General features: G+C 37.3%; 3 protein-coding genes across 3 annotated transcripts; 1 reads left to right on the top strand and 2 right to left on the bottom strand.

Moving 5' to 3' along the window:
* Window positions 1–2,960: 2,960 nt before the first annotated feature.
* Window positions 2,961–12,907, bottom strand: LOC137742242 (V-type proton ATPase subunit a1-like). Its single transcript, XM_068482060.1, has 18 exons — window positions 12,496–12,907; window positions 11,032–11,076; window positions 10,088–10,210; window positions 9,834–9,941; window positions 9,357–9,470; window positions 9,090–9,263; window positions 8,800–8,937; window positions 8,422–8,529; window positions 8,176–8,283; window positions 7,917–8,065; window positions 6,959–7,112; window positions 6,082–6,242; window positions 5,122–5,328; window positions 4,831–5,014; window positions 4,656–4,739; window positions 4,190–4,383; window positions 4,042–4,101; window positions 2,961–3,626 (listed from the first exon to the last, which is right to left on the bottom strand). Exons 1-18 carry the CDS (start codon window positions 12,637–12,639, stop codon window positions 3,422–3,424), a joined length of 2,460 nt encoding a protein of 819 aa, XP_068338161.1. The 5' UTR covers window positions 12,640–12,907; the 3' UTR covers window positions 2,961–3,421.
* Window positions 12,908–16,502: 3,595 nt separating this feature from the next.
* LOC137742505 (NEDD8-specific protease 1-like) lies at window positions 16,503–19,138 on the top strand. The gene is made up of 2 exons (XM_068482387.1): window positions 16,503–16,625; window positions 18,003–19,138. Exon 2 carries the CDS (start codon window positions 18,027–18,029, stop codon window positions 18,699–18,701), a length of 675 nt encoding a protein of 224 aa, XP_068338488.1. The 5' UTR covers window positions 16,503–16,625; window positions 18,003–18,026; the 3' UTR covers window positions 18,702–19,138.
* A 501-nt stretch (window positions 19,139–19,639) lies between these two features.
* Window positions 19,640–24,522, bottom strand: LOC137742504 (arogenate dehydratase/prephenate dehydratase 2, chloroplastic-like). The gene is made up of 11 exons (XM_068482386.1): window positions 24,162–24,522; window positions 23,999–24,066; window positions 22,594–22,686; window positions 21,956–22,156; window positions 21,795–21,875; window positions 21,239–21,334; window positions 21,087–21,164; window positions 20,861–20,950; window positions 20,696–20,763; window positions 20,405–20,486; window positions 19,640–20,287 (listed from the first exon to the last, which is right to left on the bottom strand). Exons 1-11 carry the CDS (start codon window positions 24,457–24,459, stop codon window positions 20,228–20,230), a joined length of 1,215 nt encoding a protein of 404 aa, XP_068338487.1. The 5' UTR covers window positions 24,460–24,522; the 3' UTR covers window positions 19,640–20,227.
* Between the last annotated feature and the right edge of the window lie 816 nt (window positions 24,523–25,338).

Below are 25,338 nucleotides of genomic sequence, written 5' to 3'. Positions count from 1 at the left end.
TGTAGATTTTTTCATGAAACACTGTACGTAATCGACAGAATAGTCGTTAATTGTGTCAGTTTAGCCGCTACGTGGCTGGATGTTGGAAAATTAAAAAGGAAAAGGTTTAATTTGCTTAACTATTTTGTTTTATGTTATTTTATTAAGATTTATGTTTCATTGTTCTTAAGGAATTTGGTTGACTAATTCAATTAGCTTGTGTTTTCTTTTTATTTAGGTTCCATTGTCCTTATGGAATTTGGTTTACTTATTTGATAGGTTTACTTATTCAATCAAGTTTGTATCTTCGCATGTGGTCCAATATCTTAGTAGATAGGGTGTTGGTTTTTACCCATTCGTTCCGTGTTCAAAACTCTCCCATCCGCTAAATTATTGTAATAGTTTTGAACTCCCTCTCAATCTCTTGACCGAAAAAAAAACTCCCCCAACATATATAATAATACATTCAAAAAAAAAAATTAAGTTTGTATTTTGTTCTTTACAAATACCTTGTTATAAAGAAGAATGAAGATGCATTCGAGTTGTGTGGAATTAACGACAATGGGATTCCTGGTGTCCTGGTGCTGATTAGGTTATGCGGTTACGATTGTACTCCTTGTCCCAATATGATTTAAGAGTTTCTTCATACATGAAAACAAGATATTGGTGATTCTATGATCATTGTAATCTTGTGATTCCGGGTGAACTCGACTTTTAACTAAGTGCTTAAAATCTGCTTCATTCTTTACTGTTATCTTTAAATCTAATTTGCAATGACACTTTTTGGGGTTAAATTCTTTACAAATATGTACATACGAGTCAAATGATTGTGTTCAGCTAACATTGTATCAATAAAATGCAGGCAAACCATAGTCGTATAATGTAAGAAATGAAAAAATATCCAGACTTTGAATGTTTTCAGAACAAGATAATGTGGAAAATGTCTGTACAGATAGTTAGGTAGTGACTACAACGAAAGGAGAGGATCGAAGAAAAAGAATGGTGTGTTTAGCTAGTGTGACATGGAATGATTAGGTGGATGCACTCCTCTTACTCTCCAAGGTTATTGAGAAGTGGGGAGGCCATTGTTGGTATGTTTTGTACAATCGAACGGTCCAATTACATGATTAACCTTTCGCTTCACCTGAAGTTCATACAGTGTAAGCACGTCAGTTCATTGGAACATTTGTAATTCTACGAATAAAATTCAATCAAGAAAAAGTTGCAAAGAGTACGAGGGTGTTTCTCTCTCTTATCTGTAAACAATGAATAGAGGATCGTCTAGGAAGCAAAATCATACCGGAGACCATGGACCCCGTTGAGGTTGAGATTTGTTGGGGGGTGAATTTTGTACTGCACCACTTTTCTTTGTCAAAATTTCCTGCAGAAACACTTGGTATAAGATTACTATTATCATGCTAAAGACTAAAAAATGTGTCCTGTATCAAAACTGAGAACTAGAAAATAATCGAAGTGTTCGGTCAAAATGAAATAGGGGCATCCAATACCCATAGGCATTGGATCAATCCGAAGTTCAGAACTACTTGCTAAGGTTTGGTTTCCTCTTCTAAATTTGGTTAGTGGCGTGTAATGACACTAGAATTTTGGACTTTGAACTGACGTCTGCAACCTTCAAACAACCGTAGCTCTGGATCTCTTGAGAAGTTTGACATTCCTTGGTGAAACGACCACTGTTTTCCCATACCATTTGATCTCCTTCACAGGTCAAAGGTTTAGACAGATCAACTTGTTCCCCATGCAGTTTATTGACACGATTACCGCTACACTGATCAACACATGATAGTAAAGTAGTGTTGACAGAACTTGCATCTTCTTGGAGCGAGTACAAAAGCAACGTTCATGCTATTATCATCCTTATCCAATAGTTCGCAGGATCCCCTCTGTGAAAGAAGTTTATCCCCATTCCTCTGAAATTCTACCTCTTCCATGTGAACAACCTTTTTAGTAATATATGGTTCTTCTTGTCCCATAGATATTTGGTCTTCATGAACAGGAATTCTATCCAACTTCCGCCGACTGTCTGTCATATCACAACTATTTGAGCTAGACTTAACCTTCAGACCTGCCTTCTACATATCTGTTACTATCGATCAATAAGCAGGCGAATTTCGCATTACCAAGCAAATCAGAGGTCAAATTGAATCCACATTATTTATTTTGAAAGGGGAAAAAAACCGTAGACAGCCAAAACAAAGTACAAGAGACGAAGCATGGATTCAACGGAAGTATAAGAGAAAACCCAAACCGAGTGGCTTGGATCTAAGGGGTTGGGAGAGGCGAGCAGAAGAAAAAGGCATCGTCTTTGGAGGTTTTGTTGGTGCTGCTGCTTGAAACGGCGTCGTCTGGAGGCAATTGAAGCCGCGAGTCGTCTTCTCATGCGATTTCGATGAGGAGTACGTCAGACTCCATCCCTCTCTCTCTCTCTGGATTTCTAGAAAGATCGAATGATCGGAGGCAGTTGCTACGGTTGGGAGAAGTGTTCGAATCGAATGGGTGTGCAGAGTAGAGTAATGGAGTCTGCAAAATGTTCGTTCGTTTGTGGATCTTCAATTTTTCAAAGGATCGACGAGCGGCAAAATGATGGATGGGGAGGACGGGGACAAATAGACCGTGCGAGCACGTGACTGCTGAGAGGAAATGACGAAAGAGTCCTCGCGGTCAACTTCGAGTCTATGACGATTAACGTGGGTATAAGTGCGATGGAAGTGTGGATCATTGGTAGTGCTACATTTATCAACTATTCTATTCGTATTACCTCATTTCTATTAGAAAGAAAGTACAAATACTGATATTGAGAAACCGTAAAAGTAGCATTTTTGTTAGATCAATGATTTAATCGGATCATTTTTCTTATTCACACCGTGTTGACAATGACATTTCTTAACGGATTTACACAAGCGTGGCCCATTAACGAACACGACAGGCAAGTTAAATTAACTGAAGTTCTGTTACAAAACCAATTCCTTTGAATCTCTGATTTTCATAAACTTGTAAATGTCACAATTGTAAAAAATCCAGGACCAATTCCCAGCAAAATCCGCACTTACCGTGCATGTGAGTAAGCTAAATAAACTAAAGTACCGGAAAAGATACACGGTATGACGACTCCCCAGCTCCTCTTTACAAACTGTGAATCTAATTTCCCTCCTCGTAATAAACGGAATACAAATCGAAGTACACACAACTATGAAGGGAACTAACCATGACTCGTATCTGGAACCCTTTTATACCAATATTACACCAAAGAATATGAGCCACGACTTTACAGTTCCAGGTCAAAATCGAGCATCTTCCCCCTCTATGCCGCCTGAAATATGGCTCGCTCTCTCAAATTCCATTTCAGGCTGGAGATAGAACTCTGCATTTCTTTGCGCTATATACCATTCCTTCCAAAGAACAAGAAAACTGGTATACAAGTGGACTAATCCTCATCCTCGGTTATGGAGGCGAAGGAAAAAGGTTTGAACTTGTAGCCATCTCCGTGGTAGAATTTATTTTGATACTCCACCCAATGAAGACGCAGCGCATGGAGAAAAGCACTTAGCGTCTCCATCATGAGTAGTATGAACGCAGTTGCAAAGGCGAAAACTGATAACCCAATTAACCGGATAATGAAGCTATCATACCTGTTATAAATTTTCAGAAGTACATTAAAAATTGACCAATATGTGCAGCATCAAATGCAATATAGTCTCTGTCCCATTGGGGAATGGCAAGCCAATTTAGAATTAAAGATATTTACTATGCCAGATGAAATAAATGATCTTTAGCAAGCCTCTAAGACTGTGAGACAAATTACAAGCTTGCTAAGAAACTGAGGAAAATACAATAGTAAGATTAGGGCAAGTATGTAGTTAAGGTCCGGGGAGAGGATTTTGGGGTGGGGGAGCTCCATAATGTCCTTGAAAATATCGTAAGTAGATCTAGACTACAATCCGGGTTAGGTTTCGTGTGTCCAAGAGCAGGAAAAAGTTTGAGGAGAAGAACTAGCATTCATATGCACATGCATGCAATGATAAGAATGAAAGGGTTGGAACTCACCCCCAGGCAAGGAGGAGAACTTTCTCGTAGAAAACGGTTGACAATTCTGAGTGCGCCAAGCTGTAATAGGGGTAACAGATATCAAATGAAAGCGACCCCATAGATGAAAGAAACCACGGAAAAAGAAGAAAAATAAATATAGGTATACCTCAAAGCCCATAGTCGTAGATATGATGCCGTATTTGAAACAGCGCCAAGAACAAACTCTATGGAGTGTATCATCTGGTGTACAAATACCTCACTGAAATTAAACTCTTCATGATGTTGCCTCGCAGAATCAGGTTCCACCTCAAGATCCATCTCTGAGGTGCCAAGCATCCCATACGCACGACCTTGAAACCTCTGAAAACGAACATAAGAAAAACATAAGTATCACATCTTCTCAAGCTCCTTAAGTCTCGCCTCAAATACTTATGTAAGTCGAAGACAAGTATACCTCTCATAAGTAAATTGAGTCCCCATAAACAGTTGAGAATACTAATCACTACGTAATCAAATTTTAAAAATATTTACTAATGCACAAACATCAAAGAGAATTACTAGTAAATTTTATTCCATTCCATTGCCATCTTAGAACTCAAGGACAGATGCCTAAGCAAGTTACTCCACAGTACCTCTGTATGAAGCTTCCTCAATATGAAAGGTTTTGGAAAGAGCATCCATGGAACTGCAATTAAAGCCAAAAGCAACAAAATGATCTGCAAAACCAGAGATTTGTTAACCATAACATAAAATACCACATAAGAAGTTGCACATACGAAGTAAAGGAAAAAGGAGCAGAATGCATGCCTGAAGTGGTCTTTGGCCCCAGAACAATTGATTTTCACCAAGATCATCAGTCGGACTTAAAAACATGTAAATCATTACATGATAGAGGTCTGCCTGAGATCCTGTGCACCACTTGATGACAACAAGAAGTGAAAGATATCCAAAAAGACTGTTAAGAAAGATCATCTGTGGCACAAACTGGTACCTAACGACAAGATGCAGAATAAGTCAAACTTCTGTGCACTTCATTTCAAAGTAACACAAACGGCAAACTGACAAAAAAAAAAACACATTTGAAGAGCAGAGACACACCTTATATCAAGCGAGCTGCTGAAAAACCTTGCATTGAAGTAACTTAGTAGAATTCCTAAGTTCATTTGCACAACACCCAACAAAATTGACATTTTCATTTTGAGAGAATTCAGAAACGGGAGTTCAGAACGACTTCCACGCCAACTGGGATCCACACCAAATGGGTATGGATCTCTGTACTTGATTAAGCCAATAGTGTACGCCTCACTGCTCAAAAGAAGATAAATTTATGATACGTAGTCAGTTTTCTTCAGAGGAAGGTCTTTATATTAATTAATCATAAAATAGGGGATAGTTTTCAAGTCACAAATAAAAGTGACAGAGAATATGTCAAACAAATAGAGCGCCAGAAATGTCCAACAAAGAACAGTTAATAATTAAGTAGATCAAAAGTCAGTAACAGATTTTAACAGAAATGCAGGGTTGTAGAAGGGGAGAAAGGAGGTGCCACAGTGACGCACTTTGACGAGTTGGACATTCTGTAGAACACAACAATAGTGCACTATGGACCAGACAAATACTCCAAAAGAACACACAACCAAACTCCATCAATCAAGATGGAGAAAACCCCCATAAATCAAACAAGGGGTGACCCTTTTCCCCCTGGAAATGACCCCTAGAGGAGGAGGCAATGAAACCCCCAATCCATCCAAAACCATGGTGAAACATAACTTAAATTAATAAATTTTGTTAATATCTTTATATTTTTAGATTATTTGGAAAATATTGAAAATTCTATAAGCATTGATCTGTAATTAAGCCAAAAGCAGTGCAAGAGCAGACAGGCAGTGGGGGTATAAGCACGTGGATTCTAGAAACCTCAATTCTCTAAAACAATATATTAGTGGTACACTGTGAAACATAAACTCATTCTAAACAACCCAGCTGAAGGTGACTTTAATACAAGATACAACACATAAAGGCAATTGTAGAGTAGAAGACTTAATATAGAAAGACTACCTGCAAGCAGCATCTCTACATTTGTAAGCAGACCCGCCAAATATGTGAAAAGGAACAGAAAAGAACTCATTGTAAATCAACCCACAGTAGATTGAAAATAGGGACATCAAGAGTAGTACATATCGCCCACCAAATAGCATCTCCATAAAGCTCCCAAGTTTCTGGTAGGAAGTAATACGAAATTTATTGTTAATAAACTTAGGAAATACAATCTCCTATTTTACATGTTAAATGCATGTTTTGCGCTTGCATTTGAGACACTAGAATATTTTTGTTCAGACGAAATTGAACCATCAGGTCATGTGTTCAAAGATCACTGCATTATCATCAAGTCCTTGTCCTTTTAGGGTCATTCCTCTCAAACAATAGCTATTAGGACTAGGAATTGTTTCAGCAATTCACCTGATAAGAAATGAAAGCTTATCCTACTTGCTCCCATATGAAAAAAATTATTACTTCTACTGCTGTTACCGCTTTTATTAATTAACACTATCATCGGTACCACTATAAGAATGGTCCAAGACATGGGATATGTAAATCTAGGTAAAGATATCATATTGGTGCTAAGTTGCTAACTAAACCATGGCTGCAGTGTTGTCTTGGACCCCAATAAATGCAGGCTCTGTTATATGATATGTTGCTGAATTGTGTTGACACAGAAACAGTAGCAGCCGTGAAAAAGCTCAGGGTAAAAGTAAGAGTGACTAGGATTACAACACATCTTTCGACAGGTTCTGGAGAGTGCAAAGATGTACTTTTGGTAACAGCTGCTAGTCATGAACTGGAAAATGGTACATGATTGGAAGCATCTAGAAGAACATTTATTTATAACCATATCAATATGATTCATTACAATCTTCTGGTAGTAAGGACGCACCTGAACACTGAGTTTACTTTCACGAGCTATAAGAACTAATGCTCCGAGCAATAAGCATATTCCATGACCCCAGTCCCCAAACATCACCGCAAAAAGAAATGGAAATGTAATACAAGTGTAAACTGCAGGATTGGCTTCTTGATATCTTGCAACACTGCCAAATTCATTAGACACAGATCAGTTCTATTGCTAGACCATAATTCCAGTATTGCTCATCATCTAAACAACTATTGGTTTTTTTTTACAAGAAGTGATAGCAGAAAACAACAATTGGGCTGATTTTTTAAAATTGATTCACTTACAATTTTCACAAGATCATGAAAAATGCTAACATAACAGCTACTAAACAGGGGAAATGTTGCCTGATCATATTTACAATGGATCCCCTCACTTATATCTATGTTTTTTAACCACAACTGATAGATAACTTGGACAACTCACAACTTTTTAGGATCTCTATCAATTATAAAGATTTAATATGAGTTCTTAAAGCGCCACCTTCTAGAATTTAGCTATTTTTTCAAACCAAGTTAATAAATTCAGTTCTCCCATCATACATGAGAGCAAAGAGCAACTTGATTGTTTAGATGTAAAATAAAAGTTAAGTAATAACTTGCAGCAAATCACCACCTTCCCGTCCCTCCCATTCCATACCTAAACAAAACCCTAACTATCTAAGCTCCACCCTTTAATAGGTTGGACAGCAGGTAATTTCTATTCTTAGTTTAACTGTCAACTGAAAATAGCCATGCTGTGTACTAAATCACTTGTACCAGCACATTGGCTTCCTTCCAAATGTGTCAACCATAAACACCTACCAGTTGTGAACCATGTACAAACAGAATGTAATTCTTAATCCTGAATACCCATCGTTTACAAAGAAAATGAAGCATCAATTTAAAGACAATGTTCTTTCAAAAAACAGAAGAAAGTGTCTAAGCGGCATATTTTAACTAACCCGTATGCATCAACAATTTCCTGAAATGCACTTGTAAAGCGGTTGGTTCTGAAATATGTAGGAGGTGAATCTACTGTATCCATCACATGAAATATTACTCCCACTTGCGAACTGCTATCAAATGTAGCACGTTGCAGTGCCTCCTGAATCTGTTGAACCATAAAACATACAGGTTACCTCAATTTTTGCAAATATAGGACTTGATATATTATACCCACTTCATAACAAAAAAATTGATGCAGAAAGCAACACAAGCTACCTTAGGTTTTGCAAATATAGGACACCAGCCCTCTCCAACGAGACATTTTTTTGTAACATCAAAGTTTAGCATGTTCAAGGTATCATATACAGCTTTCTCCCTTCTTACCTGGGAGAGAGGGTAGATAACATGACAAAGTTGTCAGGATAAAACTAAATCACTAGTGCAGTCGTTAGTTATACATTAGCACGATATTTTTTGTCAGAAATAACAGTTAACCAGAGACAAGCTTCAGAAATTTCTTACCATGTTGATCCATTTTGCTAGGTGAAACCCTACAGATGTAAGGGCCTTATTTCTGTGACGAATCCCTGCATCCAAGGTTGTTTCCAATTCAGCAAGACGTGATGAAACCTGCAACCCAAAACCTGAACTTTCAGCAAAACAGAATAGAGCTTTTGTTACAATTAGCACGGCCTGCAAGTATAGGCTATAACACCCCAAAAAATAATAAAGGGAGTCGTTGCTAAAGATGCATCAAGCACACATCAGATGCAAAAGAACAGTGAAACATAATAAAGTTTTGTAAACATGTTCAAAAGAAATAGATTCCCTCTTACAGCTTGAAACTTGTCTCCAAATTAAAAATAAAAGAATTTCCCACATTCTTAACAAAATACATACTTCTCTAGTTATTTGCCTCTGCTTAGTTATATCTTCAGGAACAGGATAGCAATTCGCACCAAAGGCCTCACAAATTTTCAAAATCTTTGTTTTTGCCTGCATCCCGGAGAAGAACACTACAAACACTGTTTTCTCAACCTGCACAACTTTGAGGAATTACTAAAGAAGTTCATAGACATTATCATTGTACAAATACTAAAAACTAAGAGAAAGCAAACAAAAGATACGTATAAATAAAAATAGATCCTTTTATAGAGGCAAAAAATAAAAAAAAATAAAAAAAAAAAAACCATTTCAGTAGATAAAGGATCCATGATCTGTTCATCTGCTGGGGCATGGTTGAAAAGCATGTTGCCCCTTGTAGCACGAAACAACATCCTCTCAAACCTGAGAGCTTTGGATTTACAAATAATTCCACTAACAAATCTCAAACCAGATTGATCTGATGGGCCAGGTCTGATATCCTGTAAAATACAAAATCAATTATAAATAAAAACATAGTAAAAGGTTTTGCACCAAAAGCACATCAAAGCTAGTAAGGCATAATCAACAAGTACCTGCTCAAGTAATGAAACTTCATCACCATAGTTATCATTTGAGTAAATATTCTCATCTAGTTCTCTCTCCTCAGAAACCGCATGGCTATTACTTGAAATAAGAAAGCCACTTGCCTGAAATTGTCCACATAAAGATATATAAGGAGCCGAAAAAATGTATATGAAATTAGAATTAGAGAGTAAGGTGTTGTAATTTGATTCGTTTTTAAAATTGGTGACTTCAACATACAGGAAGGCACAGAAAAAAGCATTGAACCTAGAATTAGGGAGTAACGTTTTATAATTTATTCTTTTCTAAAAATGATAAATTCAATATATAGGAGATTCATGAACGAAATGGGGTTGGAGAAAACCCGATCGTAGGCCAAGCCTCAATCAATGCAACACGTGCACAAGAGACACGAATGAAATATACTAAAAGAAAGGGAAGCCAGCAATATATCACGAATACTGAAGATAGAAGATAAAGCCAGTTACCTTTTGCAATACTATCTTGAACTCAAGTAGTTCATTGTATGAATGTTGAAGTCTATCACTATTAGAATTCATCTCAATAAGCTCATGCTCATGCTCGGCTAATTGTATCTGGAAATGATTCAAGCAACGTAATTCAAACTATCAGTTTTACATAATCAAATGCTCCCTAACCAAGGGCTCAATTGGTCAGTGTCATTTCGGACTTTAACTTTCAGATTAACAATAAATGCAAGAGCACTGAGGTAGAAACAGACCTCTAATTCCTCTAAGTCAATATCTGGTTGTAAAACAGGATGTACAGATGAAAGTAGACCAGCTTTACTAATTTGATCTCTGAAAAACCGCAGCTTTCTTGACATTTCTGCACATCGCTTTACCTGCAGAAGTCCTCAAGAGGATATAGGACAAAAATTAATGATAATCCATCACTATCAACTATAGAATTATAATAGTAAAACTATGATCACCAGCTTCTCTGAAATTCAATTACAACTTCCAAATTTCATCACTTTGAGAATATATAGAGGTCAACTATACAGGGGCAATTTGCACAGATTTTAGGCAGAGAAAAGGACTACCATAGAAAAATATTCCTAGTGTAACACCCATACCTTTCTAACTTCTGGTAAATAACCAAAGGGGGCACGCACAATCCAGTCTTAACGATGGATAATGAAGGAAAACTTACAATGATATGGTAAGAATTTCACTTATGCCCCTTCAACTTTGGAAACTATCCCGCTTTATCCCCTAAAAAGAGATTGAGTCAATTACCCTGCATATTATGAATTCTCTGCAACGTGATCTTCCGTCCAACCCCGTCCAAGATTCTGTTAGATCCCTTGCATTATACTTCCACATTTTTTAAAGAATTTTGGACGAAGTTGCACAAAAGCCCACTTTGCAACAAATTCATAAAACAGGGCAAATGAACTAATCCTTTTCTTAGAGAACAGATTGGAACAGAGCAAAAAGTTGAGGGGACCATAGGTTTTCTTTTCCAGGATTTAAGAATATGCACATTGCACACTAAAAACAGAAAGCACAAAGGCTCTAAAACATCAGAAATTTAATGATTTAAACATGGAAATATTAAATTGGCAAAATCTTCCACCATTACTCAAGAAAGATAGATGCTGCAGTCCTAAATATTCAGATTGCAATGCAATTGTAGTTCTAATCAAATCCGAGTATATACCTGATTAACAAATGTTCGTTGGAAAGGACTTTTATCAGCATTTAACTGCAGAAACAAAAAAAGAGAGGAAAAGAAATATGACAATCAGCAGATACTAAAATTAGAAAAAAGGAGAATTGGTTCCCTGGAATGACTAAGATAGATTTTGACAATGTGCAATTTGAAGTCTTAGAATAGTTAGGTGCTACAGAAAGCCCAGTAGATCTCTAAAGGTAACAACATAACAAACTCTCAAACCACTTATTAGTTACAACTATGAGCATAACAAACTTCTAAATAATAACCACTAACCATGTTCATCCTCAATTTTCCTGTAACCTTTGGAACTATAACGAGTATAGCTACTTGTTCAAAACTATCCAAAAAATTAATTTGCACAATATATAGTAATCCAAGTAACTCTAATTATGTGATCAATATAGAAAAAAATGGAAAAATATTATAATTTAAATTAGTTCCACAAATACATGTGGATGTGCAGGAAACCATCTACATGACAGCAAAAAAACCCTTTGGAAAAACTAGGCTTGTCATAACAAATCAATTCAAAAATCGGTAAAACTTGGCAACTGGAATATGTGAAATCCCACGTTATAAACAAAGCCCAACTAGTCTATACCAACGGAGGGTGCTATCCAAAAAACCCAAAGCAATTCAGCCAAAGCTGCAAAGGTTCCAATCCTTCATACCCAAAAGTACTTTATTTCTTTTGTCAATCACATGAAGTTAGCTAACCTGATCTAAATCAGAATAGGATATAAGCATAAAGGACATAGTCAACTCAAATGGAATACAAAGCTAAATTATAACCCCTCAAATGGGACGAAGTTCTATATTATTTAACCGTCAGTAGAGTAAGCTGGTATACGAACTCAATATTGACAAGTACGAGAACTTATACTTACTAGAGAATTACTCCAATTAAGAAAAACATGCGGTTGTCATGCACAATGATGGTAAGGCATCAAATCTCCTATCTTTAGGGATAGGGTCTCTTAATCTACAACTTAGAACATAATACTAAACATTTCTCAATCGACCGGAAAATTACCACTTGGAATGCAGGAGGTGGCCCCCATGGAAACCCCTCCTCAGTGAGAATTTATGCAACACACAGAGATCTAAAGAATTTCCAGCCAAACAAAAAGGTAAACGAAAAGAGATCAAATACAATGTGAGTAAGTTCCAATTTAGATCAACCTAAATCCGCAATCTCTCCCCCCGAAAAAATAAAACTTTAAGATGAATTCCACTAAATAAATCATAAATTCTAAAATTAAGTTCATCAATCACTAACTCCCGCTATCCACTCAACTACTTAAAACACACATTTGAACAAGCTGATGCAAAAATTATCATCAATCCTAATGCAAACAATGAAATCCCAACTTCCGGTCACTGAACAACGCCAATCAAACCGAATTCACGAAAGAGCGAGTCGGATCTGAGTTTCCGAAAACTTACGTCTCGGAATTGGAGGAGGCCGAGTTCGCCGAGGTAAGAAATGGCGCGGTGGGCAGACTCGACGGGGATGATGAGTTGGACGAAGGTCATCTTCTCGGAGCGCATCAGATCCATGGCTGGTAAGTTGTCGATGAACTTCTCCATTTTCTCGGCAACCAAACAGAAAAGTCCTCTGCTTTTCGTTTCCTTTTGCCTCTGGATCTGAAACTCTTCGTTTGGATCTGAAATTCCCCTTCCCTCTCTCTCTCCTCAATCTCTCTCTCTCTCTCTCTCTCTTCTGGTTGTGATCTGAGAGAGTGCGTTTTGGAGTGCGTTATTCGGAGGCTTTCATTTGCAGGTTTTCGCTTTTTTTCTTGGCAACTGCCATTAGAATCGGAGAATTCGCATCACTTTCCAATGCCCCGACGTGGACTTGAAAATATGGTTGGACATTTAAGGAAAGATATGTTTTAATAAAGAATCATATTTTTACATTAAAATTTTAATTTTTGTATTTTTTTTATTTTATTACTATCATTAAAATTCAAAATTTTTAAATCATTTTTATTAGTTTTTTTTAAATTTTTTAGTTAAACCGTTTACCTTTTGTGTAAATTAAAAGAAAATGGTATATTGATAATTTAGTCTCTGAATTATCACCTGAATGAAAATTAGATCCTTAAACTATTTTTTCAGAAAAATCAGTTCTTGAATTATAAAAATCTGCCAATTACATCCCTAATATTATATTTGAAGCTATTATATTCAGTTTTCTGTCAATTTAAGTCACGTTACTTGCATGTGTACACATTGAAGGGTAAATTGGTAATTTTTCATAAAGAAATAGTGTATGGAGTTAACTTTAAAGGATAAATTAGACATTAGATTCACAATCTATATGAATGTTAAGGGGTTAGAGACGAAAAAATGACGATATTACACTACAAAGTATGTTAATTGACTTGAGTTGATAAAAATTGTATAAAAGACCTTTGAATATAGTAGTAGAAATGAAATTAGCAATTTTTTATGAGTTTGAGGACTTATTTTACCAAAAATTAATTCAGTTACCTAATTTTCATTGAACTGATAATTCAGATATTAAATCGACACTTCATCCTTAAAAAATAATGTAGAAAAGTTTGGTTATATTATTTATGTAATAAATACAATTTAAAATAAAGAGCTTTAAGGTTGGCGGTGGGAGCCACGGTGGCTAAACTGCGGTCCTAGTCTGCCATCCATACTTTCATAATGGCTAGTAGAAATCAAGCATTAGCATTAAAAGTGTACTAAATTTTAAAGTTTATTCATACTTCAAGGCCTTGCAGTTGACAACTTTCAATGCTACTAACTCGACTTAGGGCTCATTTGAATAATGTTTTTCAATGATTGAAAACGTTTTGAATGAAAACATTTCTAAAATCAATCATGAGTAAAATGCAAGTTATTCTTAGAAATACACTAGAAGTGCTTATGTGATAAAAAAAAAATAGAATTTAAGTCAATGTGATGAACTTTGTTAGGATTTAAGCCCAAAATTGAAAATTTTGGCAACTCTCCATTAATTATTAGCATGTGAACCACATTGGCGAAGCCAGAATTTCAGGGTCCTCCCACAAATGTAAAAAATAAAAAATAAAAAAAGATGCAACACCACCTATAACGTTATCTCTGCAACGACATAGCAACACACTCGCTTATCCAACTCTCAGCCATTGTCTGGTCCTTGCGTCATCCATCATCGAAATCCATCATTGATCCCTCTTTTCTCTCAATCTCTCTCACATTTGTGCTCTCTCTATATTATTTGTCCGATTCTAATATTTGTTTGCTCGGTTACAATGGTGTTGATTTTTCAATTCTACCCCATTTCCTCAGTACGTTCCGACCAGTTGGGAGTCGTGTTAATTGGCGAAGGAATGAACCTAATAGAAAGAGCTAACGAGAACATGAAAATCACACATGGATAGAACTTAGAAGCATAATTCAAGCTTGTCAAAAACCACTAGCACCATGTGAAAAAGTTTAAACTCTAAGAGAACCAGCTCTCTCACCTACTTCTTCTCTCCCCTCTGGTTGGGCCCTAATCTACATAAAAAATTTTGGAAATTAGAGGGATAACTATAGTTTTTCTTCGTGAAACAAAATTTCAGGTAGCCCCGGAACCATTATACCTTCATGGTTCCACCCTTGGTGAGCCACGCATATGAGACTAAAATGAAGCTCTTTGTTAATTGTTAGCACGTGAGTCGCACATGTCAAGCTACAAGTTGCCTCACATGTAAGCGTACTACCAATTAATGGAGAGTTGACAAAATTTTCAATGTTGGCTTAAATCCTAACACGTTTCACCACAGGAACTTAAATCCTAATTTTTTTACCACATAAACTATCTTTCGACTACCCCATCACTACGTGAACTATTTATCTAATTAAGCATTTGTATTAACCTCTCACCATCCTTTTCTTGGCTACATACTTTGGAATTTGAAAATCATTAACTCAAACATTAGGGTAAATTACACTTTCATACCTCATGTTTGGGGTCTATTTCAATTTCTTACAACATCTTCAAAATATTTCACTTTCATACCTTAAGTGCTATTTTATTTCAAAATAATACATCCGTTACATTTTCCATCCATTGATCTGTTAAATGCTGACGTGGCTGCCACATATATGCCACGCAGTTGTCAAATGTCTACCACGTGGCCAAAAAATATTAAAATTACCAAAAAAAAAAAAAAACCTGAATTTTTACAAAAAAAAAAGAAAAAGAAAAATGAAACCCCAATCTACAAGAGAGCGACCCACATACCCACATATGCAAGAAGAAGAAGACAATCTGCAAGAACAAGAAGAAGAGGGAGGAAGAAAGAAAGAAAAAAAAATTGAAACTATTCCACCCTCCCCCCCCCCCCCCAAAGCGACCCACATGTGCAAGAAGAGGAGGAAGAACAAGAAGAACCCAAGCCCAAAACCCTTCCCTCCCGTCCCCCCCCCCCACCTCGACCCAGCTCTCTTCCCTCCCCGCGACCCTCATCCCGTCCCCCCCCCCACCCTGCCCCGCGACCCTTCTCCCGTTCCCCTCCCCCACGACCCTCCTCTGTGATCTAGTGATTTTTAGTGTTGGTGAGTTTTTAAAGTACTTTGAGTTTGAGATGATTTTTGGACTGGTTTTGTGGTAGATCCACCTAATCTTGGGTGGGATTTATGGGGTGGGTGATGGGGGATTTTTGGGAGGGGTGGCTTGGGTGGGATTTTGGGGTTTTTTTCTTTCTTTCTTCCTCCCTCTTCTTTTTCTTCTCTTCTTCTTGTTCTTGCAAATGTGGGTGTTGGGGGGGAAGGGATTGTGGGTTTCAATTATTATTATTATTATTATTATTATTATTTTGAGAAAATTCAGGTTTAAAAAAAATTATTTTATTTGCCACGTGGCAAACATTTGGCAGCCACATCAACATTTAACGAATCAATGGATGGAAAATGTAACGGAGATATTATTTTGAAATAAAATAGTAGTTAATGTATGAAAGTGAAATGTTTTAAAGATGTTATAATGAATTGAAACAGACCCCAAAACCTGAAGTATGAAAATATAATTTACTCCAAAAATTACCATTAAAACGAACCAAACCGTTCCATTGTGTGCGATAAAAATGTGGACCTACAACCGACTCAGACCGGACCGGACCGCATAACACAATAAGATGTGAAAAATTAATCGGGTAAATTCCAGTACTCTCTCTACTTCAACACAAACTAAACAAAAAAAAGGCCGGTGATGGTAGGGGTATATTAGTACTTTTATATTAAATATTGGTTATAATTATCATAAAATTAAATAGTGACTATAAAATTGCTTATTTTTTTAAAGAAAAATTTGAAATAGGTCCAATTTTATAGACTATCTTTTGAAATAAGTCCAATTTTTAGTGATTTTTAACTTTTAAAATAAATCCAATTTTTAGTTATTTGAACCCATATAAAAAAAAACCCCTTTTTTCAAATACGCAGGCCTCGGCGTGGCACTGCCTAGCTCGTCTACCAGATCGATCGGAGTCGCTTTCCTTGTGTCCGTACAAAGATTCGAGCGCGCGAGAGCTTCTTCTTCTCAATCACGACCGTTTTTCTCTTCAAATCACTCTGTAAGTTTCTCCCTTCTCTCCTCCTCTCGTTCTTTTCGACTTCTTCGCTCGCATCAATGGTGGCACCACCAATCCCTGAATTGTTACACTTATGATCTCAAAAAATGTTTAAAGAATTCGAGAAATTGAAGAAAATATGAAAATTGGATTGTGTTTTTGGTTTTGCTTGAAATTGATTGATAATTTGTTTACCCCAAGCTGTTTGTGATGTGGGTAATTTCTCTAGGTTAGGTTTGGGTTTGTAGTAAAAAGGGTTTTAGTGACGACCGTGAGTCAATGGGATTTGTTTTGGGTGAAGTTGGTCTCATGGGGTTGTGGGCTTTTTGTTGATTTTACTGGGTGAAATGCTATAGACAAGTAATTAGGGTTTAGGCTATGTTATGCTCCTAGTTTTCAACCTTTTTTTCGGATCCTGAGAATCGAAAGAACTGTATGTTAATACTGGAATTTGATTTTGTTCATATGAGTTGACTTACGGATTGCGAATCCTGGGTTTCATTGTTTCTTTTCTGCTGAGTTGTTTTTTGTGAATAGAGAATAGCAGTGTAAAAGGAGCATCTGATGCCCGAAATTAATAGCAAAATCCGGGAAAGGCGATGGTGTTTGTTTACTTGGTAACAAAGAAATTGGCCTAATCCAATTTAGGGCAGGCTACCATTTGGGAATGTTGTGCCTTCGTTTGTCACTGAGGAAATCCATAGATGTTCTTTTTAGTAACAAAGGATCTGTTGGTATGTTTGCTACCATTCATATGCAAAGAACATTGGATTGGTGCATAGGAGCTTTTGGTTGTGGGTTGAATGCAGTTTGTGCAGGAAGTTGAATTTGGGAAAATATAAGTGTTTGTAAGTATGTCCTTGTTTTGATTAAGTTTTAGTGTTTCAAGATTTAGTATTTTGTTGCCAAGGACAGTTTTTATGAGGTTAGATGTCACATCCCGGCCCAGGGTCCACCACATCCCAGGCCCGCTCCACCACCGTAGCACGATATTGTCCGCTTTGGGCCCCGACCACGCCCTCACGGTTTTGTTTTTGGGAACTCACGAGCAACTTCCCAGTGGGTCACCCATCATGGGATTGCTCAAGCCCCCTTCTCACTTAACTTCGGAGTTCCTACGGAACCCGAAGCCAGTGAGCTCCCAAAAGGCCTCATGCTAGGTAAGAATGAGAATATACATTTAAGGATCACTTCCCTGGGTGATGTGGGATGTCACATTAGACTTGGCACAGGGTGTTCGTGGTCTTACTATCCCATTATTATTACTTAAAAGGTCTATTTCTGAGGATTGCTTTCGTTATTTGATACTATGTTTCTTAAGTACTGAATCGTTGCTTTCTATGTATCGCCGAATTTGGTTTCTGGTGATTGGTTGACCAGGAATACACAATCGATATCAACCAAATGGGAAAACCCAATCCTGATGAAAAGATTCTCAGCTACAATGATGTTGTACTCAGACGATCAGACTTGGATGTCCTCAGTGGCCCGTATTTTCTCAATGATCGACTCATCGAGTTTTATTTCAGTTATCTGTCATCATGCTCTGAGGAGATATTACTCATTCCACCTTCAATTGCATTCTGGATGATGAATGCAGTTGGTCAAGGCCTCCACGAGTTCCTGGTACCTCTTAATTTGCCGGATAAAAAACTGGTAATCTTTCCAGTCAATGACAATGAGGATGTGAGTGAAGCTGGAGGTGGGTCTCACTGGAGCCTACTTGCATTTGAGAGAGATTCTAACGTCTTTGTTCATCATGATAGCAATGGAGGGATGAATAGAAGGCACGCTAAAAAACTGTATGATGCAGTTGTTGACTTCATGAGTGTCTCCAGTTCAGCAACCAAGCCCACTTATCAAGAGTGTAGTGATTCACCGCAACAAGTAAATGGTTATGATTGTGGCTTGTATGTGTTGGCTATTGCAAGGGTTATATGCAGCTGGTACGGAAATAAAGACACAGGTGAACGGAATTTGTGGTTCCATGATGTGCGCGAGCAGGTCACTCCATCTGTTGTTGCTGCAATGCGAAACGAGATCCTGGAGCTGATCAGAGGTCTCATGCTCGTGAAGTGAAGTTTGCCTACAAAGTGAGAGTCGAAGGGGAGAGCGTAATCTTATCCACAAACAAAGTTTACCATTTTGTTTTAGGTAAAAACAAAGTTTAGCTTTCACTGTCTCAGGTTCTTGACATATATAGAACCATAGATCATTCTGCTTGCTACAAGATGTTTGTAGAAATCTTCCTTCTCTTTTTTTCGCTGTGGGATGTTTGTGGAAATCTTCGAACATGTCCACTTCTTCCGGCTATTGATTGTGAAATTGAACCCCAACATCCTCCTCCTCCTCCTCCTCCTCCTCATCTGCTTTGTACTGGTCCTGGTGATCATCGAGTTCTTTATGCTGTGGGATGTTTGGTAAAGACAAAGTTTACCCCAGCAACTCCCATCATATGAAATGGGTTCAATAAGAACAGTTTATTATTTAATAGGGAAATAATAAATTAAGTTACTAAATTGTGTTCTGTTTTCTGAGCTAGTCTTTATTAAGGCAATAAGTTATTTAGTTTAATAGATAATTTTTTTCCCTTTTTTGAACAAACGCTATTATCTGCATTAACAAGAGGATGTAGGTTAAACTTTACAACGGGCTAATAATAATAAGGTTCAAATTTGCCTTAGCGAGAATCGAACTTCTGCTCTCACTTACAAGTGAAAAGGAAATTCATTTTCTAATTATCATGTTAACGTGATCAATGCCTCGGCACGTTTCACAGATAAAATGAATCCTAAATTGTTTTTGCACAAGGAATGCATATTTATTCGATTGTACTGGAACATAATGCAATCCTGGTTTTTTCGCTTTAATTAATTTACTTTCCCAAATTTGCAAACAGATTTCAGCATAATACACCTCGCAATTGCAAGTGACATGTAGCTCAATCAGTTAAGAGCACTCGCCCTTGCACTTCAATTGGTGTAAACGTCATGCGGTTGATATTCACTATAACGAAATGAGAAGAAAATGACATTGAGGTGCGTTCCACACGAATGACATAAATATTTGTAGGGAAATTACATCAAACTGCGTTGAGGTTTTAAGAAAATTATATGGAACTTCTTACCGTTTCCAAAAACTACACGAACCTTTTACGTCAACGTAGATTTTAATAGTTACAATAACATTTTCAAAACATTGATGCATATGATCAATTATATTGAGCATGACAAGTTTTCAACTTAATAGTATTGTACTACTGCACTGACGAAAACAATGAAATGGATGTTTCTTATAATAGTAGGTGCCGCCTTGAAATGATCGGTATGAAAAAGAATAGTGAAGATCAAACCATCTAGTAGCCAGTTCCCTGCGAAGTTTCCCTCAGCTGGAGCTCGTGAACAAGTTTTATGGGGTAAAGCCAATGATTAGAGGTATCGAGGGCGCAATGCCCTCAACTTATTGTCAAACTTCAAGTAGGTAGGCAGTTCCGGTTTTGTTTTTATTGTGACTTTGTGGTGCTACTAAAGCTTGATGGAATTCAAACTTGTGTATAATATGTATGATAGATTCACCAGTTTCTTACACATTTGTAGGTCAGTCGGTCATGTCATGCTTGTATCCATCGGGTAACTCCCTAGCACCCGCAAGAATGTTGCAAACTCCTGCCAAGGAAATGTATATTGATTTAGATTTATTTCCTTCGTAGGTTAACGAAATTGTTCAACTAAAAGCTAAAACCCCCCTAAACATAAGAAAAGAAAAAGAAAAAGAACGAAAACCTTGAGATGCCGAAGGGCATTTTGTGCATTCTGATCAGCCATTGATGCTTCAAAATCCACATAAAAAAGATAGTCAAAGTATCTGTACGAAAATATGGGACATGATCAGGAAAATATAGAAAAGGTTAAACTAGACAACTCTTAAGTAGATCAAACAGTTATGAATTGGCGCCAAAATCAAATTGGGGGAGGGAATTAATGCCTGTCAATCATATTCATGCCGTAGAGTGTGTGAGCGTGTGTTTCATTAACATGGAAGTATAATTTAGTTGAGATGGTTACTGTATTTACTTTGGAGATCCACCGTTACTATCATCAGACGCTCGCAGGGGCTGCATCCGCAAAGGACGGCTTTCAATCTGGTTAACAAAACAAATTAAGCAATCATTAGGTGCAACACACTTGCAAAAGAAACTACACAAAAGACACAGGGAAAAGGAAAACCCCAAGAACTACCTTTGTAAGATTGATTTGACGCAAAGCAAAAACAGCCAGAGCTTTGAAAAGGACCCCAGGGCCTTCCTCTAGTGAGAAGACTATACTTGTCTAAAATTCCATAACCATGCGATCAACAAAATAAAAAAGTCAATTCACAAAAAGGAGGTCTGGCCACCGTAAACTGGATTACCAATGAATTCAACAATTCAACAGCCAAAACTTGTTAATCTTAAAAGGGCTTAACCTTGAATGGCCTATCTGTGCCAGGAATAATTGGTTCTCTAGCAAGCATGAGAAACCGAGTAACATTGTCAGAATCATCCTGTACATTTCAAATAAGTTACCACTAGAGTGAAGTCCAATTCAGGAAAACACCAGATGTTCTTTGAGACAAACCTGAATATCCTGCGCAAGTATTTGCAGACCATATATGCCGGCAGCAGGTGAGCTGGCAACAGCTCCTGTATCTTTCAGTTTGTGGAAAGCAACATGCTATAATTTATAGAATGCACTATCAACCAGATGAATATAAAAGCCAGCATAGTTAATCTAAAATTTGATTAAGATGATTGTAGTTTTATCTATAGCGTCAAATCATGCAACCGACGCCAACCGTATTGGACCAGAAGGCCCCTCTCAGCTGAAAGTCATGAAAGTGGCTCCGCATAAAAGATGCCACAAATTATAGTTTCAGCGAAGAAAAAAATGAAAAACTGTGGTAGCAGCTTCTGGCCAAATCACTTCGTTTCCCTTCACTAAATATACTGTTCTAGTTTAGAATATAAAATGTGACGTTCTATTCTATAGCTTATATATATGTAAGTCCGCATTCTTCAGGGAGTTGGTACCAAAAGCAAATCCTACATGCATATCATGACGCATGAGGTATACTTGGCGTCAGGACTTACTGGAGTATAGAATCAGCTATCCAACTATCTGATCAAGGGCTTACCTTTGCTGCACCAGCAGTATCATCCACTGCTTCTCTGACCAATCCCAGCTTCATTAACGTGTTCTCACACTGATCAAGAGCCTGAAATATGACTAGTTATGGGGGAGAACCATGATAATATACTAGATGGCCAGAGAATCTAGACGGAATGCTTTATACACCTGTGGATGGCTAAGAACCCTTTCCAGGTCTTCAATTTCAACACCATGGTTAGCCAGTAAGCAATGGCGAACTGCAAGTTTCACTTCCCCTACTATATGCAACCTGTGCCTGAGTAAAAGGTCGTAGTTTCTATGGATGCTTCCACCTAATGAATTCTCAATTGGTAAGACTGCTCTGTCCACAAGCCAACGTTCAGCAGCCTGCATTGAGTTTAATTGAAAAGAAATTACGAAGCAAAAGATTGAAGAGTCCAGGCTGAAAATACAGAGCGATTACTAGGCCCTGTTTGGTAATCAACTTGATTCCAACTTTTTAAAATCATGTTATTCAATTACTTCTCACAAAATCATGCCCCTAAAGAAAACCATTTTGCCTGTAGCTCGACTTAGCAAGGTCCAATGGCTTCAGATTAACGAAAAAAAATGCATAACAAGGATCACATCCATAAGATTTTATAAATGTAATTTCTCTTAATAATATGTAAGTGAGAGCCTTGTGAACGTTTTATTTCCATAATCCAAGTCTGTCTTATTCATTAACAAATATTGCAAACATAAAAAGAATGTAATACTGCTGATTCACAGTTTAATCCAGCAATAAGAAAAACAATGGTGATGAAGAAAAGTGAGGTATGCACCTCAAAAGCGGTATCGAATTGTTCACAAGGCACTGCTTCGCAATTTGGATACGCTTTGTCCGCAGCTAATTCACTGTATGCTCCACGAACCCCCTAAAATTTCAACATTCAACATTCTCAAAACAATTGAATTACTTTCATTCTAATACCAATTCCAGACTCATATTACCAAAGCCAAAAATTAGCATTATCCAAATTATTTACACATATATACACTAAAAAACGATCTACTGAGAACCTGAATTGAAGATTCTCAAGTGCAGCCCAGATGATGACCCTCATCTAAATCAACCACTCAGATCAGATTTAACAAAAGCCTTAAGTAAGGATATATTTCTCAGCTATTTAGATCAAATCTAGATTCTAGATAGTTAATAGGCACAATAGGTGAGACTTCAGCCGTCCATATTTGCCAATAAACAAGAAGCAAGTTTTAGCTCAAATTGGACACTGCTACCAATCGAACTTTTCCTATCTAGATACAACAACAACAATAACAAAGCCTTATCCCACCAAGTGGGGTCGGCTGTATGAATCCAAGAATGCCATTGCGCTCGGTTCTGTGCCACATCTTCCGTTAGATCCAAGTACTCCAAGTCTTTTCTTAGAGTCTCTTTCAAAGTCTTCCTAGGTCTTCCTCTACCCCTTTGGCCTTGAACTTCTATCTTGCAATGGCATCTTTTAACCAGACCACCTTAACAATTTTCTCTCATCTTTCCTTCAATCTCGACTACTCCTACTTTACCTCGAATATTCTCATTCCTAATCCTATCATTTCTCGTGTGCCCTCACATCCAACGAAGCATACTCATCTCCGCTACACTCATTTTATGTACGTGTTGATGCTTCACCGCCCAAGATTCCGTTCTATAAAGCATTGCTGGCCGTCTTATAAAATTTTACCTTAAGCTTTAGGGGCATACGACGGACTTATTGCCATCCTATCTAGATAACAAAATAAAAAGTTACTAAATAACAATTTTCATACACATTTAGATAAGATAGCTCATCATCTCCAATTACAGTAAAATTGGCGCACAAGGGCGATATAAGAAGAATGCTCAGTCAAAGCTTGGTTTCTAATAAAACCAACCAAATAAAAGCAACTGATAAGTATAAAGCTACTTTTACACAGGTGCACTTTGTAAATTTTATCAACATATACATACACAAAATACACATCTATATATTATATATAATGCAATCATGATATTTTACCCATCCATAAATATCAATATCCATTTTTTGTTCATCAAACTTTAATTGTTTTACTTTTTATAAGAAACCCAATTGTCAAAATTTGAATATCAGTTGTTCAAACTAACCAACTTAACTAACTTTCAAAGGGGAAAAAAAGTTAGGTCCTTTCAGTTTGAAATTGAATGCTTGTTTCATATAGAGCTACCTGATATGCAACGCGAAGGCGGGAGCCATCAGAGACCGAATTGGAGAGATGGGTCGAAGACAAAGGTCCTGAATCGAGCAACAAACGAAATAAAAAATATGACACCCGATTTCCACCAAATTACAGAGCATGGACAACAATGACAACGGGAAGAAATTGGTACTCGGGAGAGTGTGCATGTCTTTTGATTCGACGTCGTAAGGGAAGTCCTCCAAGGCGCTCTCCAATTCCATAGCGCCTCCAACCAGGTTTCTGTGACCACCGCCGTAATTTCTGTTACTGGTGCTTTCGTCTGATGAGCGAAGAGAAGCCAGGGTCAGGCCTATACGACAGCGTCTGGAGCGGATTTCGAAGTTCAAAGTTGGTTTGGGGAAGTGATCGGAAGGGAAGCGCTTCGATACGACGTGTCGTGGGAAAGGGGTTGTGGCGATCCCGGATCGTTCCACCGAAGACGCCGCCATGGCGCGACGATTGGGAAGTGTCTGATGGCGCCTGAGATACTTTCCGAGATTTTTTAAAGACGGTCAAATTTGTTAGCTAATATAATATCCGAGATCCCGTTATTCTTTTTTAAATTCAAGAAAAAATTTTGGGCTTGGAGTGTTATGGGCTTAGGATTCTCAAAGCCCAAAAAATCAAATGGACTGTGCCCATACCGATTGAACGGGCCTAATCAAACCGGATTAGTTACGGTTCAAGTTAGTTCGGCTTCAACTGTATATTCTTTGAACCAAACGGGACCGGTAAAGACTGTCACTTAGTATTACAATATAGTGATATTTCTCTTTATTTTAGTAAAAAATTACAAATATATTAGTTCAAATCTCATGAGTTACAAGTTTAAACTATTTATATTCTCCAGTGTAAATATATTGTTGAAAAAAATAAACAAATAAAAACACCGAACCGATAAGCACTACATTTCAATTTTCTTTGAGTAAACCTTTTCTTTTCTGACTTAAGGCTAATAAAAATGGAGATTATGTGTGGGACTCACTCCACATTGAACTTCAACGATTCGAACCGTTTATTTTGTAAGTTTCGAAACTAGTTAGGAATGGGCGCCACTATCCCAACCCGGATCCAGCCAAGTTCTATTGATCATGTCCCATTCACTACAGTTGTACCCTGATGTTATACATGGGTTGACGTTGTAATTTTTTGAAGTGCTTTTTTTTAGACAATTCTATGATAATTTTCTTTTTTGCAAATTATTTTATTTTCAGGTTAAATAGAGAAATAAGGGCTGAATTCATTCAAAAGAGCAAAAAATAAATAATTCAAAAGGCTTTATTAGTGAATGATTTATAGTTGTGTGTAACACTTGATTTCTCACTAGA

Source organism: Pyrus communis, chromosome 8, assembly GCF_963583255.1.
Source record: "Pyrus communis chromosome 8, drPyrComm1.1, whole genome shotgun sequence".
In the NCBI taxonomy this organism is placed as follows: Eukaryota; Viridiplantae; Streptophyta; class Magnoliopsida; order Rosales; family Rosaceae; genus Pyrus; species Pyrus communis.
This window is presented reverse-complemented; position numbering and strand designations above follow the sequence as displayed.